We start from the raw sequence: 16,273 nt of genomic DNA on the forward strand, positions 1-16,273 counted from the left end.
GATTTCAATATATATGGTCCCGTTTCTGGATCTTCAATATCTGTCGATTAGTTAAGGTTAATTAACAATGGAAAATTAATTTGCTCAATAGAACATTTATGCGAAATTTTACAAATTGATACCAATCCAAATGGCTAATATTTTAAAAATATATAATAAGGAGCTTTAAATTCTAATAATTTTATTTTTATTTTAAAAGATTTTTATTCTTCGTGCATTATGTTAATTATGCATGTCGTGACTTTTAAAACAGGGGACTATGTATGTACATAGGTATGGACAAAAAATATATGTTTTTTTAATCTGTCTTGAGGGGTGAGGATATTTATTTTTATTTTTGTGCAAACAGAATATCCTACCTTTCTTAAAAACATATTATTCGTCTCAAAGCTTAATCTTCTGATTGATTTGTCGAAAATTCCATAAATACTAAAATAGACGAGTAAATCAATAATTGTTTTGAAGGGAACAGAATTGAGACGGCAAGTCCGTGCAAGTGAACGACGCGGCTAACCATACCAACAATCCACTACCAATTCTATTACCTCAGATAGGGCCGATTCCGGATTATGAAGTTCGCTAATCCGAGTGAACAATATCCAATATGTACAACGATTCGAATTTATTGTAATTCATATTTTTAAATTTCAAGTCAAGGATATTAGGGGACTGGCCTTCTAGTCCAATGACGGCATCCCACTGATGCATACATACATACGTCTTAAATCTATTCATACAGGTGGCGAATGTTGAGATGGTTGTGTGTAATACTGAATCGACAACTTATGCAACTGTTTGTATGGTGTTCTAAGAGGCTTAATTGGAACAGAATAACTCTTCACATATAAGAATAAGATCGGTAATTGGCCAACGAGAAACTGGTCATTGTTTTTATGCGGTCCATTGTGATTAAAAACAAACAATTCAGCTTTTAGCGCCAAAAGCACACAAGTCTACTTTGTGTGAGTTCGTGGACGAATCGAACCCGTCCACTTAACTGTACGTAGATGGCTACGTACTATTTTGCTGTATATAAGTATATGATAAGCGTTCACTATATGTACATACATATGTATGTACATATATGCATATGCGTATATTACAGCGGTGGCGAACTTATGGCATGTGTGCCAAACTAGCCTTCATAAAACCGGAGCCAAAATACACCGCATAAAAATTACGGTGCCAAGCTTGTGCTGTGTTTGAGTGAATCATTGAAAAATCCTCCTCAATATACCCATTAAATAGGAGTTTTGAATACTTTCATGATTTTTGAGAAAACTTGAATTGTAAATTATTGGGGCGTATGAATTAAATAAAGTATGTACAAAAAAAGGATCTCCACTGCTGATGTAGGATATACCTAGTTGAATAGTTGGAGTTACAGGCTTCACAACCAGCAAATGTGATGCAGTACGTAGATATCTAGTTGAATAGCTACATATGTATGTAAATATGTACATATACGGTCTTCTGTAAGCCACCGTAGGCCATATGCACGACTGGCATATTCTTTGCGTTGACACTCGAGTGGGAGATGAACTTTACATGCACTAGAACTAGACTGTCACTGCAAGTAGACAGGATTTTCACTAAATTTTTCATTTTAACTTCTAAAATATGCAAATAATGTTTTGTTTTCATGCCGTCAGAGATTTTTTTGGACCGACAATAAAATTGAGCATTTCCTCCCTTCCACTCTGTATTGTAATTAACTCCGAAATTAAAAAATATTTCAAATTCCCTCTTGCGATAATTAATTATTAAAAAGAGTATTAAGCGTAAAAACGAGGCTAAATTAAAAAGAATTTACGGGGAGGATAAATTTTCATTTGCAGCTAAAATACGGAGACTGCTTGCTTCCTCTTCCTTTCCCTCCCTCGTTTAGAAGGATAGTGGGTTGTTTGAGGGTTCGCGTGCCGTTTAATCCCCTTTGACCCTTCTCTACTAAATATGTTCCCACATTGGAGTGCGCGCATAAAAATTAATGTATTTCTGTTTAATCATTTTTGTTTGAAGTTGAAATATTAAATACCAATAGCATGTACTCCGTGTTCCATATCTATGATTCCATTTCTTTTTGTGCATATTCTACTGAATATCCATGATCGTCATGTGAATTTTTACTTTGAAGATTGATTTACGGAAAAGGGATATCGTGCTCATCCTAAATCACTTGCGGAAATATTTGAGCTACGAGATTGTGCTCAGACATCTTCTTTTTTACTTCATCTACGTTTGTTTTTTACTTTGTCTCGTATGATTAGTTGCAAAATTTCGTATTTTTCGTTGCACAGTGTGTGAGCCTCAAAATTTCAAATATGTACATTCGTAATTAGAACAATTGATATTGATATTGATATTGAAAATTGAAGAACAACAGGTTGTTTAATGTTTAAATTAATATTTTCAAACACGGTTATTTTTGTATTGTTCTATTATACTTACATAGATTGAACTTTTCAACGCATGTTAGGGAAAACACTACACTTGGGTTAAAATAATACATTAACAGTAAATTTAATAGTATATATCAGTGGCGTGCCGTCAAAATCTTCCTGTTTTTGTCGCACAGCCTGATTTATATGTACATACGCGCGCAGGATATAATGACGTCATACCTACTCCCCTTGTATCCTGCTCGCGCACATGTAAGTATGGCTATGCGACAAAAACAGGGAGCTTTTCACGGCACGCTACTGGTATGTACGAATGTATGTATTCTTATGAGTTAGTTTTGTACAGGAGCATTATTGAGTGCCAAAAAACGTACTCAGCTCACAGGGTTCATATTTTTAAATTTAAAAATCCAAATGGTAAACGAAAGCAGTGTTTTTCATTGAAATCAAGTACCGGGGCTGAGGAGTCGTTAAAAAACACGACTCCGACTTCGACTCCAACTCCAACTCCTACTAAGGTTTCAGAAATTTAAAAATGGCAGTGCACTATTTTCCCATTTTAGTTCCAATGTGTGTAATACCATTTCGATATATAATATGTAGGTATTATACAAACATATGTAAATATAGTCTTAATTTCGCTAATCAATGCCACGTAATAAGTTAATGTTGGAATATCTCAAAATTTTTTATTTATTTTAATAATTTGTATTTTTTGTTCATGAAATTAATGAAATGTACTTATGTGCTTTTTTTATGGGATTATGGGATTTTTTTAAATATAAGCCTCTCTTTAATTCGACCTAAGCATGAAAATATGACGAAGATAGAAATACTGCGTTTCTGATACGACCGTAGCCAGGATTTTTTAAGGGGAGGGGGGGGGTGAAACACAGACACAAACCCTTCCCTCCTCCATTATGGTTATTGTACATACATATATATAAATATTAGGTACATATTTATTTATTTATTTTTGCAAGATTTAACGGTTTCAATAATAAGCATGCATAAAATACCATTTGTAAAATTTTCGTATATATTATATGTACATACATATGTAGATACAAAAGTTAGATATTATTTAAAATAACATAATAATAATTTTTCTTCACATTAGAATAGAATAAACGACTTTTCGTTATTTTTATGACTTATGTAATTCATATAAAATTATCAAATTAATTAATCATGCAATTTTTTCTATTAGATATACTCTTGTGGCGGTTTTATACAGGCTAGGAATCATATTGCGAATTATCAAAAATAAGATCACGTTTTCATACTATACATAAGTGTCTATTTATTGAAAAAAAATTGCTTTGAATGAAAATAAAATTTTGTAAATTTGATTCTTTTAATTTAGGGGAAGATCTGTCGCCTTCATAGCCCCCCCCCCCCCCCCTGACTACGGCCGTATTAATTAGTTGACCACACGTGGTTTCCTCTACAAAATCTATTGTCAATCTCTTGGAAAGGACATGCTTTTACAATCTATTTTTGCGGTGCGCTCCGTTCTACCAACTCGCAACATCTTCAGACTCGTTTTTTCAACTTTTCGTCTGCTTAAACAGGAGTTTTTTTGTATAAATGTACATTGTACATATATAATATTCGTAATATAGGAGACATATTTTAACCATTCCTAGATTTTTAAGGTATCAACACACCAAAAAAAACGTTAAAAAATCAATTCTCACCATATTTTTTTGTCATACTTATTAAGTATTTCACTTTGTAAAGCATTTTTGTTTTTTTTTTTATATATATACAAACTTTACGATGAAATACACCGAAAAAGGTGAAAAAACTTGTCTTGAGATATTGCACGTTGTTGGATCGACGTAGACCCCTCACCCCTATTTTTCTCCTCTTGATTTGAACACTGATGGTTTTTCTGAGCAGTTGACAATTTCTCAGAAAACTGACTCCTTAGTAGTCGTACACGTTAATCGGTAATTCAATATTCAAATTATAAAGTTTTTTGTTTTTTTTTTTTTTTAAATAAAGTCGCTAGATTCTAGACTCCGACTCTTATCTATGTATCGACTTTAAAAAAAATAAAATCTTTCTTGACTTAGACCACTTTCATAATTATGGGCACATATTTAAGTGGAAATTACGTCCGTCATTACCATGGTGAAAAATAATCGTAATAGACACGTTTGAAAATACTGCATCTTCCTTCACGGTGACGTCTATCGTTGACGGTGACGTCTATCGTCCACACTGTCCCATTTGTCCACCTGTTCTGACTCCCGTTATGGCAGATTGGTTCGGTGATCAATTTTTAATTTCTGGGTGTGACCAATTTTCGGGTGTGACCAGTTTTCTCGTGACCAGTTTTAGTGTGACGGGTGATCACGTGTGACCGATCTAGAGCGACCGGTTGTCCTGTGACCGGTTCTCATTTGACTAGTAGTCCGTTTACCAGCAAATTGAGCACTTTGCCATTCTCATGATCAAAGTTTAAGAAGATAATAAGTTTTTTTTTTTTGTGTTATATTTTTTGACCATTGTGGCGCTTTAGGAATTCCTGTTATGCCACAATGGTCTGTTTAGAATAAAATAAATAAATAAATAATTGGTGATTTCTTAATAAGGTTTATTTTTATTTTTATTTTATATCAGTAACCGAGAGTGAATTGCCAATGGGCATTTCACCCACAAGCTAGAGAATAAGAAAGAAGAAATGCGCCGAATGTCCCGAGGAGGACAGATAATGCATGTAAATTGGAAGAAAAAAAAAATTATACTGTCTTAATTTTATAAACAAAATATAGAAGTGGTTAGTTTTTAAAAAACATTTTATATATATATATTTTATTTTTTTTAATGTTATTTCTTTTGATCGTACCAACTCGCACAATGTCTTGAACGTTGAACGTTGTATATATAATAATAATAATGGAGAAACGTCAAAAAAGTAGAGTGGCAATGGACGACAAAGCGTTGTGTTTCGTGGCCAATTTCCGCGCGAAGTGTCGTCAACAAAAGTCGGAAAACAAGCACCGCGCGCCGTTTGCTCGGTCCGTTGGCAATGTGGCAATGTGGCGAGTGGCGTGCGATCGGATCGGCACGGCGCAGCGCCCCTAGCGGCCGCGACTGCAAACTCTCTTTCGGCGGGCTCCGCGCCAGCTGCGGCCCGCACGCCGAGCCGGACGGACGTGTGTGGTGCGTGCGCGCGTTGCGTCACTCGCACTCGTACTCGCCCATGACTAGTGTGCTTACGAACTCTTCCCGAACAATCGACGACCGACCTAAACAGTGCTGCCAACTAATCGACTGCCAACCGCCATGGATACGGTGACCGGTTAACGTTCGCCGCCTACGACTGTGTTTGTGTTTTTTGTGTTTTAACTAAATCCATTCGAGTGTGCATAATATAATAATTATATTCATCGTCGCACGCAAGTGTTTTGGTTTTTCATTGGAATTTGGTTGTCGGTGATGTGGTGACGAACGCGTTTATCTTCTACGTCCCTCATCTGTCTGCGTCTTCCCGTCTGCTCCCCCATTTTCGCTGACGAGTTGCGATTGTGCGTCTTCGAAGATGGCAGCCGCCGATGGAAAGTTGGCCGCTGCGCTTCTGCTGCATTTCACAGGTAAGATTGCAATGCAACACGTCTCTCTCTCTCTCGTGTGTGTGTGTGTTTATTATAATCTGTGGGTATATTGTAGCCTTGCGTGGAAGGGAATGTATAACCGGTCGATGCTGACATTGAATGCAACTTTGAGAGCGCCTTTCACCGCTCACTAAAAACATTTTAGATATATTGTATTCGAAATATTATATATTTTTTTGTATTGTTCTTATGTGTACATATGTATTACCCATCGAAATTCAAAATTTAAGTTGCCAACTTTGTTTTCAAAACTTTTTGGAGCACGTTTTCTAAATGTTGCTTTTTTCTTGTTGTATGGAATCTTTAACTTTTTACTTTATTTGGTTTGTTTTTTACCTTATTTGAATGTTGATAGTTGTCATTTTGATGTTCCTTCTATATTCAAAGTTCAAAAAAATATGCTTTTTTTTTAAAAAAAATACCATCTAACTAATATATGTTTTACAATATGGTTTTAAACATTGAAATTCGGGTAGCTACCGTTGGCTAGTATTTAAAGTTATTATTGTTAAATTCCATGTAAAATTTCTACCTGCAACGTTTGGAATTTACTACAAAAAGTGTCTCGTACCTGTTTTTATTTTTATTTTAGATGCTTTTAGTAATACATCTTAGGTCTATTCTAATAGCTACTGATCCAGTGATCATTTTCTATTTTAAACGTAATTTTTATGTTAATGTATACATCATAATAAAAAAAAGCTTAAAAATCAATTTACAATTCTTTGAAATATTATAAGATGTATGTATGTATATTATTTTTTAATGAAAACTCTTTTAAGTCGACGGTTTTATTTACAGCAGACCTGTTTGAAGATTAACAATCTTACAGTTAAATTTCGAAATCGGCCATTTTCATTATCTCTCAGGTAGTGCCAATTAAGGCGCATATTTTGTAATTTGGACTCGTTTTAGTTATTTTGAAATGTTTTCCACGCCAAAAAAAAAAATGATTTGAAGTATCAATGTCAGATCTCTATCTGTTTTCAAAATTAAATATGTTTTAAAGTTGATTTCGGTGAAATTTAAATGAATATGCTACTCGGTGTAAACTAGTCATAACCGCAAATCGCTTGAAATTAAACAATTATAGGGAAATTTAACATTTTGAAAGCGGCAACTGGCCGCTAGTGTCATTTAATTGCGAAACGAACATTATTAGTTACATATTTATGCGTCATCGGTAATTATGTTGGTATCGCAAAAATCGCACTCGGTGAAAGCGTTCGGCAAAATCGGCTTAAAATTTCGACACGTTCGTGTGTAATACATCAAAGTTCGTTCTGGAAAAAACTTATTTATTTATTTATGGTTCCGCGCGGGTTGATCTGGGGCTTTTTTGTCAAAATTATTCGATGTTAATTCGACGCCGAATTCCACAGGGAAACCAACGTATCCAAATTCAATATTGGCTCACGCACAAAGGGAATCGTACTCGTATTGTGCGTGCACACCCCCAGGGAGGAGCGCTTCCTTACCTGCTCCAACACAAAAGGTATTTTCCAGGGATTCGCACTTTATTTTTTTGAATCAGGTAAAATATTGCTCGCATTCGTGTGTGTGAAATACGCACGTTTATTTTTCTACCTGTAAAATTCGTAATTTTCGTAAAATGTATACATACCTGGACCTAACCTACCCACCTACGTAAAGAGCGCTGTCCACTCGTTTATATCTCTGGATGGTCGGTGGAAACCGGTCGAACTACTGCTATTACTATATTTTCTCTAGTACTTAGTATTGCAATAATTATTTGTAAACAATAGGAGTTATCAGTATTCACCGATAACGGCAATTAGGACGGTAGGACAGACAAAGACAAAGAAATAACAGAATCTTGTACATATGTACTATGTGTATACAAACATACATACATAGGCTTGATGATCGATATTGTCGTATTTTTTGAATTATTGTTACATTGTCCGAATATATTGTGGTTTTTTAACTCATGTACGGATACTACAATTTTCCAACACAAACGGATACGGTGGGTCCGTTAGATCCTTCCATAAATCGACCTGCTTTTTAAACTTTTTATTGTTTATTTTGGTTTTATATGAAGGGTTATTAAATTAAAAAAATCATTATATGATTTCTAAATGAAATAAAATATATTTTAATTCCAAATAATAAATGGCACTTTGGGAAAGACAAATTAGTTACTTAGTTCTGACTGGTATTATTCTGACTTAGTTCTGACTGTTAGTTGACTTAGTTCTGACTGGTATTATTCTGATTAAAAATTATTCATTTATATCAAAAATTCTCACGTTAGAATCAACACAATAATCAACTTGCGGCTCGCGGACTGCATGCGGTATTTTGGTAGTAAAATTGCATAATTAAATACCAAATTTTTATTCCATACTTATTGTGTGTTTTAATAACATGGACATTCAAAAACTCATTCCGACTAAATGAATGGAATGAATTGATGCTCGAATATAAGGTTATCTTTGGATATAAAATATTATCGTTTATTTTATCCCAAATATCTGACATAGTAATAATTTCATATTTTTTCCCCATTTACATTTGCTTTTTTTATAATTCAATGTAATAAAATGCAACATAAATTTAAAAATACATAATCCCGTTATAATTATTATTGCATTAATGGATCCAATGCACCCCTTGTGTCTGGTTACGTTGCAAAAAATTGTTTTATTCTTTTCTGACAAACATAAAGTCTTAAAATGTTTTATTGAAATAAATAAATAAGGTAATTAATTAGTCAATAAAGGAAGTAGTAGGATAATTTTTTTTTTCTATAATTGAGTTATTAAAATTTTAAGATGCGAATGGGCCCGTTGGACCCACATTATCCGGATTAGGGTTAAAAAAGAGCAGTGGTGTGTTGATTTGGTGCAATATAGCTGGACAACCGTCTCGTTCTTCCACGAAATGGTCTTTCAGGCTGTATTCATGGGGAAAAGGGGTTGTAGCCTCATGTTGAGGATTTTATAGGTTGACTTCGTTGACCTAAGCGGCTTTAATGACATTGTCCGAATCGGAAGAATTTGTTCTTTAAACAATTCCATAAATAATTTGTTTATTTAATTGACATGTACATACTTATCGTTACTCATACATTTTCTTACATCATAAACAATATTTTTCATGTGAATCCGTGTATTCCAAATTCACTTGTATAAAAAAATATAATTAAAATTGTAATATAAGCCAAAAATTTATGTGGTATAGATAAATTATCTTGAAACGAAAAACCTGAATTATCTACAAACGATACAAATTCAAAAATGGATATAGAATATCTGTGCACTAAGTCATCGATATGTATGTAGTATTTGTTAGTAAAATATATGAAGATACTGAAAACGTCCCTCAAAAATATTTCATCTCGGGATGTATGTATATTTTCTTTAAACTGCTAAAATATTTTGAATGGTTTCATGGAGTATTGTGCATTTCTTTCAGCTGAATTTGTATAAAATTATCGCAGAAAATATGTGAAAACGTTTCCACCCGCTATGTTCATCGCAATTACCATTCTTGTTAATAGCGCTCGTTCTGGGTGAAATTGCTCAGCATCACATTTACTGCTGTGTGCATTAGCAGTGAATCTACCGTTTTGGCAGATTGCTACATTTTTGGTACACACTTTCAGCATTTTTTCATTTCTGTGTACGTGTTCGAGTACATACATATGTACAATATTACAAATGTGCGTACGCAGTAACAATGTTTGAAATTCATTAGTTTCATTTGTCGACTCTGATTACATCATTCGAGGAATTCCCACAATGATACTTGCTCAGTACATTGTTGTTCCTGATTATTTTTTTTTGCGTGGGTTTGTTGAATCATTTGCGTTTTTGTTTTCTTAGATTTAATTATGATTAGTTTTAGTGTATACGTATAAATTTTTTTCATACGCACAATGCGTTATCCGGATAGATATATGTACGTATCACTCTTGAGGTTTCCACAAAGCAATGGACAGAGAAAGGTTGTGCCATAAATGATGATTTATTCGCGACGTAATAATATAAAGAGCATATTTTCGCGAAACTCCTTTTACGATCCACTTTTGTTACATAAATACCCAAAACTTAACCGCCGTGCGGTACCTACCTATCCAATATACCTCATTCCATCTTACCGACAAGAGAGCAGTTTTATTTACTCGTTCCCCTTTTCTTTGAATGTCGGATTGATGGAAACGTAAATTGCGGCCGGTTTGCTTTTTATCCACTTTCGCAGTGTTTATCGTCCACGGATTTATTTCGTCTTCCTTTTTTCAGTGGGTTTTGGAATCAACGGTATAATTTCTCTGCCTCTAAGCGTCGAAGGGCTGTTTTTCGTGGGTTCTTCGACTTTTTTTTCATTTTCTTTCCATCGAAAACGCCTGTGCCCCATCCCTCACCACCACTTGATCCCTTTCTATTAATCGGTTCTCTTTTTCAACTATTTGCTCGGAGCTTTCCCGCTTGATTTATCTCGCCCTGCTTGATCAACTTTATTGGCCGTCCGTTCTCCATTGCCAAGTTTGTTAATTTATTTTCCTTCAACTTGGCGGTTCTTATTTATTTTTTCGGTGTTTTCAAATCGCTCTCAATTATTGCCCGGAGATAATATCATGATGTTCATAATTTTGCGAATTTAACTTCATTTCTGGTTTTTCACCCTCTTATTTTCATTAAATAGTCGTGCGATAAAAACAGCGCCGTAATCGCCTGGTATTGTTTGCGTTAATTGCGTTTTTGTTTATTATTCATCTCGTTTAGATTTTGTACCCGTTGTGACCACCGAAAAACAACATGCTTTTGCATTTGGAATTAAACTGACAAATGAATTATTTATTTAATTAAATTTACAATATGCACATCGATCACAGTGTGGAAGGGTTTAATTTGGCGATTTGGAGAAAACCAGGATCAATATTTGGATTACCAGCTAATTATAGATTACGAGCGAAGACCCACTTCTTAGGCTTGACAATTAATTATGTTATCACACTCAGGACTTATTTTAATTTCGAGGATAATTTTAAAGTAATTTGTGTTACTTTTGAAGAATTTCACTTTTGATGTGGTGTGGCTGGTGCTTTCGTGAAAACTTTGAAGGAGAGATTTTCTATCAAATTGTACAGAAATTTAAGTGACGCAAAACCACAGACCCTCGGCACTCTTCTTCAGTCTTTCTTCCTTTGTGACCAATCTTCTCGGTGAACCCACAACCCTCATCCCACGGACTTGGATACCAAAGAATACGTCTCCTGTGGAGACAGAGGAAGGCTTTATCTCGGCCACTTGTAAAATATGTATCCCTTTTTTCGTCGCCGTTTACGTTATAATTTATTCGCGGACCATTGTTGTACGGCGCTACCCCGTAAAAAGCGTCCGAGAACAAAGGGTAGAATCCGCTGATAAGCGAGTAATATTCGACTTAATTGTTCCCCAGCTCTCGGGTACGTTGGCTGTTCACTCCTTTTCGCCGCGGTTTTCTTTCTTCGTTATCTCGTCCTCGTCCTGTTTTCGTGAAGTATTGCCTGGAATTTAACTGTGACTTGTGGCGACTTCCGACTGCCATCAGACTCGCCATTGTTGTCAGGATTATTATATATGGAAACAGGTGCTGTTTGAACTCGCTCCTTCCGCGTACACTCGCTCGACGACAATTTTAAATGTAAACAAAATGGGCTGAAAAGGGGCTGCATTCGTAATCAAGATCTTTCTCTCGTTAAGTTTGGCTTTCTCGTTACTGTTCTAAATAATTGTTTCATTGGCTGACAACGACGTCGTAGCAGGGGTTGGAAGCCGCCCTACTAGCGTCGATAAATGATCAAATTAATTGCTCCCGGTCACGACACCTCTAAATGAAATGTTCAAATTATAAATTAGGGTACAGGGAATGAGTGAAATTGGTCTTGAATTTACGACTAGGTATTTCCTGCTTTTGTTTAAAAAAAAGTAAAAATCGTGGGACGTCTAGGAAAACACACACACACACACACACACACACACACACACACACATACTATGTAGTCATCGTCGGATCGTTGTAACGAATACGAAACTTTTCCAAAGCATATACACGTCCCATTTTCACTTCAGTGTGTATCGTGTTTGAAGCAAATTCATCAGGATTTTACTTTTTAAAACGTTTGTTTTTTTTTTGTTTTACAAATAGACTAGGATTTTTACATGTATTCAGATTGCTAAATTAATTCAACCGCCGATAAACAATACTAAGTTGCAAATAATCTTTTTACTATTTTATTCAATTTCATTTCAAATGATTGTTTAGGAAATAGCGTATAGATATGTCTGTATTACAATTATTCAAATTTAGATTCGTTTCGCCTGCTCTCATTATTTCACGTTTTAATGAATTTTTAACTATCTCGAAATATCCTGAATCATTCTCAAAAACGATTTTTTTTTTGTTTATTTGACATCTTTTTTTTAAGCTGTTAACGCACCTTTAACGAGCTATACCCAAATATATGTACATACATACATTGCATATAGGAATTTAATTGCCGTCAGTGATATTTTTTATTAGATCATATTAATAATAATTTGCTATCTATTAACATATATAGATAGATAACAATTATTAATTGTTTCGCAGTTGTATGTATGTACATATATAGACGTAGAAGTAGTGAATAAAGAAGTAATGAATAAAAACTTGAAAAAAAGTGTATACTTTAACCAAGTTGAGCACGCGAGTTGTCATCTGCTTTTGTTACCGTAAAAACTTCTCTCCATACCTGGGTCTGATATTCTTCTTCGTTCTTCTTGTTCATCTCCCTCTCAAATGGTTAATTCAATGCGGTCGGCGCTGGATCGAATCGGCCGAAACATCGCTCCAAATGTCGTGACAATCTCTCCAAAATCGGACATTCGACCGGACTGCTGAACTTCCACTCCGACCAGTTTCTGTTTTAATCAATTTTTACTGTTCGTCTGATTTACCGCAGTGCGGTTAGCCACCGTAGTCCAGAGCGCCCCTTATATACTACGTGAGAAATTTATCTAAAAATATGATTCATATGTGTTTGTTATCTTCTTGCCTATGCCGCAATGCTATGCCACCCACAATGAACTTGCAAAATAGCCCCGAATCCAATATTTTTACTTTTCGTACCCGAGCAGCTTTGAAAATTATGATACAGTTACGTGAATTGTAAAGGATGAATAAGTATGTCGCGAGATAAGGGTTATGCTTTAATTTCTCGACTTGTTGGTTTTAATATATATGTATATTTTGAGCGGGTATTATTCGCAACGCCCTCGCCTTTTCGTATTGTAAAAGCTCGCTCGTATCATCACTCTTTTCCCACACATAGACTCCTTACCTATTATATATCGGCGTTATATTTAATTACTCGTCGTTAAATTCGGAATCATGATCTGCGCATCTCATTAGGTCGCATGTAGCCGAAATGATCTTCGCTATTTATCAAAGTTTCACAGTGTACGCACTCGGCTCGTGGAAGTTGTTTCGTCGGGCATTAATCAAAAACTTGGTCGATTAATTACGACCCGGTTAATGTAATGTATTTTATGATGATCTTACTTGCAGTCAGAAGAGTTGGTCAGTGAACTTGAACCGAATAATGAAGACTGGACAGAACATCGAAACGTATTTATGTGATTTTTTTTTAAAAAGTGGTATGACTAATGCGCTTCGTCTATGGTTCCAGCAAAGTGGTCATCGACGGATACCAATTTTGTCCCCGTAGGCCGCAGGTGCCGTTCTTTTCGACAGTGTTGATTGCGCATCGCTTAGCACGCACACTACTTCTTTTTTTGGTCAGAGCGGAAATTGTCCATCTTCTGAACGTCGGGAAAGTAGTTTCGCCGCATTTCACATAGCCCAGAACTTGTAACTGGGAGAAATTCGCATCTGCAGACGCGAATGCAAGGAAGGACTCCTCTGTGTGCTTTTCTAAATATACGATGTAATTAATCACCGTGTTTATTTTAAAGGAGATCGTTGTTTCTTTTTTCGTTGTGAAGTCTGTCTGAGAATGAAACGAGGGAAAATTAGCGCAATGCTGCGCTGTGTACTTTAAAAGTCTTAGATTTTCTCGGTTGAATTTCGATTTCATTCCTACGTAACCCGTTTCCTGGGTACCATGTTCGCTTTCAAGTTCGTCGCGAAGTGCTGCATATCCTTTGATTAATGGCGTTCGCTTCGTACTTTGGAACGTGTATGTTTTCTAAACCTTATTGTTGAAAGTTGTTACTCTCGCGGCGTCACTGAAACAATTACTAACCTATTTGCGAAGGTATCGAGCGTTACGAAAGCAAACATTACGCTGGAAACTTTGTTCGGTTGTGTTAAAGGAATACGCGCTTTATGGGCCATCCACGGGTGACACAATTTCAGAACAAACTCTCGTTTGCGCTCTCTGTCTCTCCGAGACGAAACAACTTCTCTGACGGAAGTTCCATCAGATACAGTCGAAAACGCCGATCGGATGTGACGAAGGTAGATTTTGAAACTGACTAAACTGTCGCTGCAAGTTTACTCCCTCTCTCTCTCTCTCTCTCCCTTCGAGGACGAATGACTGCCTTTGGCACTGTCGAAGTTTGCCATTAACTTTTCGACTATTCTGCTCATTTCGGGATTGTCAGGTGCGACAGTGTGGGAATTTGATCCGTTCTAAATATACAAAGATATCGTCTTCATTTGGTAATCACACCTACAGTAGTCTATGTCAGTGTGAGCCACGTGGGTTCTTTTTGGGCCTAGTTCATTTTTTCAGTATTATCCTATTGGTCCATTTTTTTATCTTCATATACATATATATGCAGTTGACAGGGGGTTTCAATATGAAATATAAAATGTATTTTAATTAAATAAATTATCAAGTACTGTGTATTGAAGTAAAATAAATCAAAAACAATGTAAATATTTTCGATAAGATTCGTTAGGTGAGGTTTATACCTTGTTTTGTATTAAGACTTGCATTTACATTAATTTAAGAACATGGGCCTGTCCACCCGTAATAAATATTATTACCCGTTTTAAAGTATTCGGCTCATTTGAGGGTATTATTTATGAATAAAATGAACATCAACAACAAAAATATTTAGTTAACAATAATTTCATACTAAAATAGTCTCAATAAACGGACATAGTCGGTACTTACATACATATGTATTTATACCGTAAATTATGGTCCATAAGTATTCATTGCGGTTATTTCTTTTCAAACGATGCGAGAACAATACCAATTTCTTGATTGGTATTCGTCCTTTATTAGTCGAAAAAAAAGTTCACGCCCAAAATACGTATCCGGACATTTCATCGCGGGGACAACTCACTGACATATTTCATGCAAATATTTTTTATCCAAAATATTAATCTGAAATTTTTATGTTGACTGTACTTTTTGAAATGTGTATTGAAACTTCTTTTCAATGTTACTCTTTTTTAATAAAATTAATTCATAGCTTTGTAGTTTTCTTTCATCAAAAAATAAATATATATTTTGGTCAAAATCTTTTATTGCCGTATGGCGAATACATAGTATAATTAAAATATCTAAAAATAATTATAATTAATAATAAATCTTGAAATTTTAATGAACTTTCATGTTATAGTGGCTTGGACGAAAAAAAAGTATATACATGTAATATCGTCGCTCAATCATAAATTCATAGCTATTCTTTCATTTCCCGTACTGTATCATTTATGATTTAGCCATGGTCTCGGTGCTGCAAAACCAATTAAAGATACATGTCCAGGGTAGGTCGGATTGCTGGTGAGGGACGTATCCCCTTCCTTCCGCCATCCACTTTTATATACATACACATACACGCAAGTTTCGGGGTTTTTCTCCCTCTTTGTCTATTTTTCTTCGTCCTTTGTGTGTTGACTTTTTACCCTAGAGGCTGACAATAGAGAGCCGGAACAGATTTGATATCGCGCCGGCAGCCAGCCACGGCGAGCACACTTGCCCTCCGAGTGGGATTTAATTTACAAGAAGATTTATGGCGTCCGTAAAGCGAGCGAGAAACACGATTTACATGCAGATTGACAAACACATGCTTTTTTGTGTGTATTTACAACAGTTTTTTTTTTATTTTTATTATATACGTCAGTGCGTGCATTCATATTACATATGTACAAGCTAGACGCGCGATAGGCTCACTTGACGCCTTATCAAACCGTTACTTCACCTCGACGTCATATGTATGTACATATATGCAAATTCTCTCGTGAAATTATTGCATTAATTTTTGCTGGGTCGTTTTATCACGC

The 16,273-nt window shown here is 35.3% G+C and overlaps 2 protein-coding genes across 2 annotated transcripts in view; one reads left to right on the plus strand and one right to left on the minus strand.

Moving 5' to 3' along the window:
- The window catches only part of LOC143911007 (uncharacterized), a 901,246-nt gene that overhangs the window by 710,468 nt on the left and 174,505 nt on the right, over positions 1–16,273 (minus strand). The window lies entirely within an intron of this gene.
- Positions 5,536–16,273, plus strand: part of ed (hemicentin protein echinoid) — a 166,127-nt gene continuing 155,389 nt past the window's right edge. Inside the window, exon 1 of the mRNA XM_077430123.1 lies at positions 5,536–6,004. Coding sequence (XP_077286249.1) covers positions 5,953–6,004 — 52 coding nt within the window. The 5' untranslated portion in view covers positions 5,536–5,952. The remainder of the gene's footprint in view (positions 6,005–16,273) is intronic.

Source organism: Arctopsyche grandis, chromosome 4 (assembly GCF_051622035.1).
Source record: "Arctopsyche grandis isolate Sample6627 chromosome 4, ASM5162203v2, whole genome shotgun sequence".
NCBI classification, from domain to species: domain Eukaryota; kingdom Metazoa; phylum Arthropoda; class Insecta; order Trichoptera; family Hydropsychidae; genus Arctopsyche; species Arctopsyche grandis.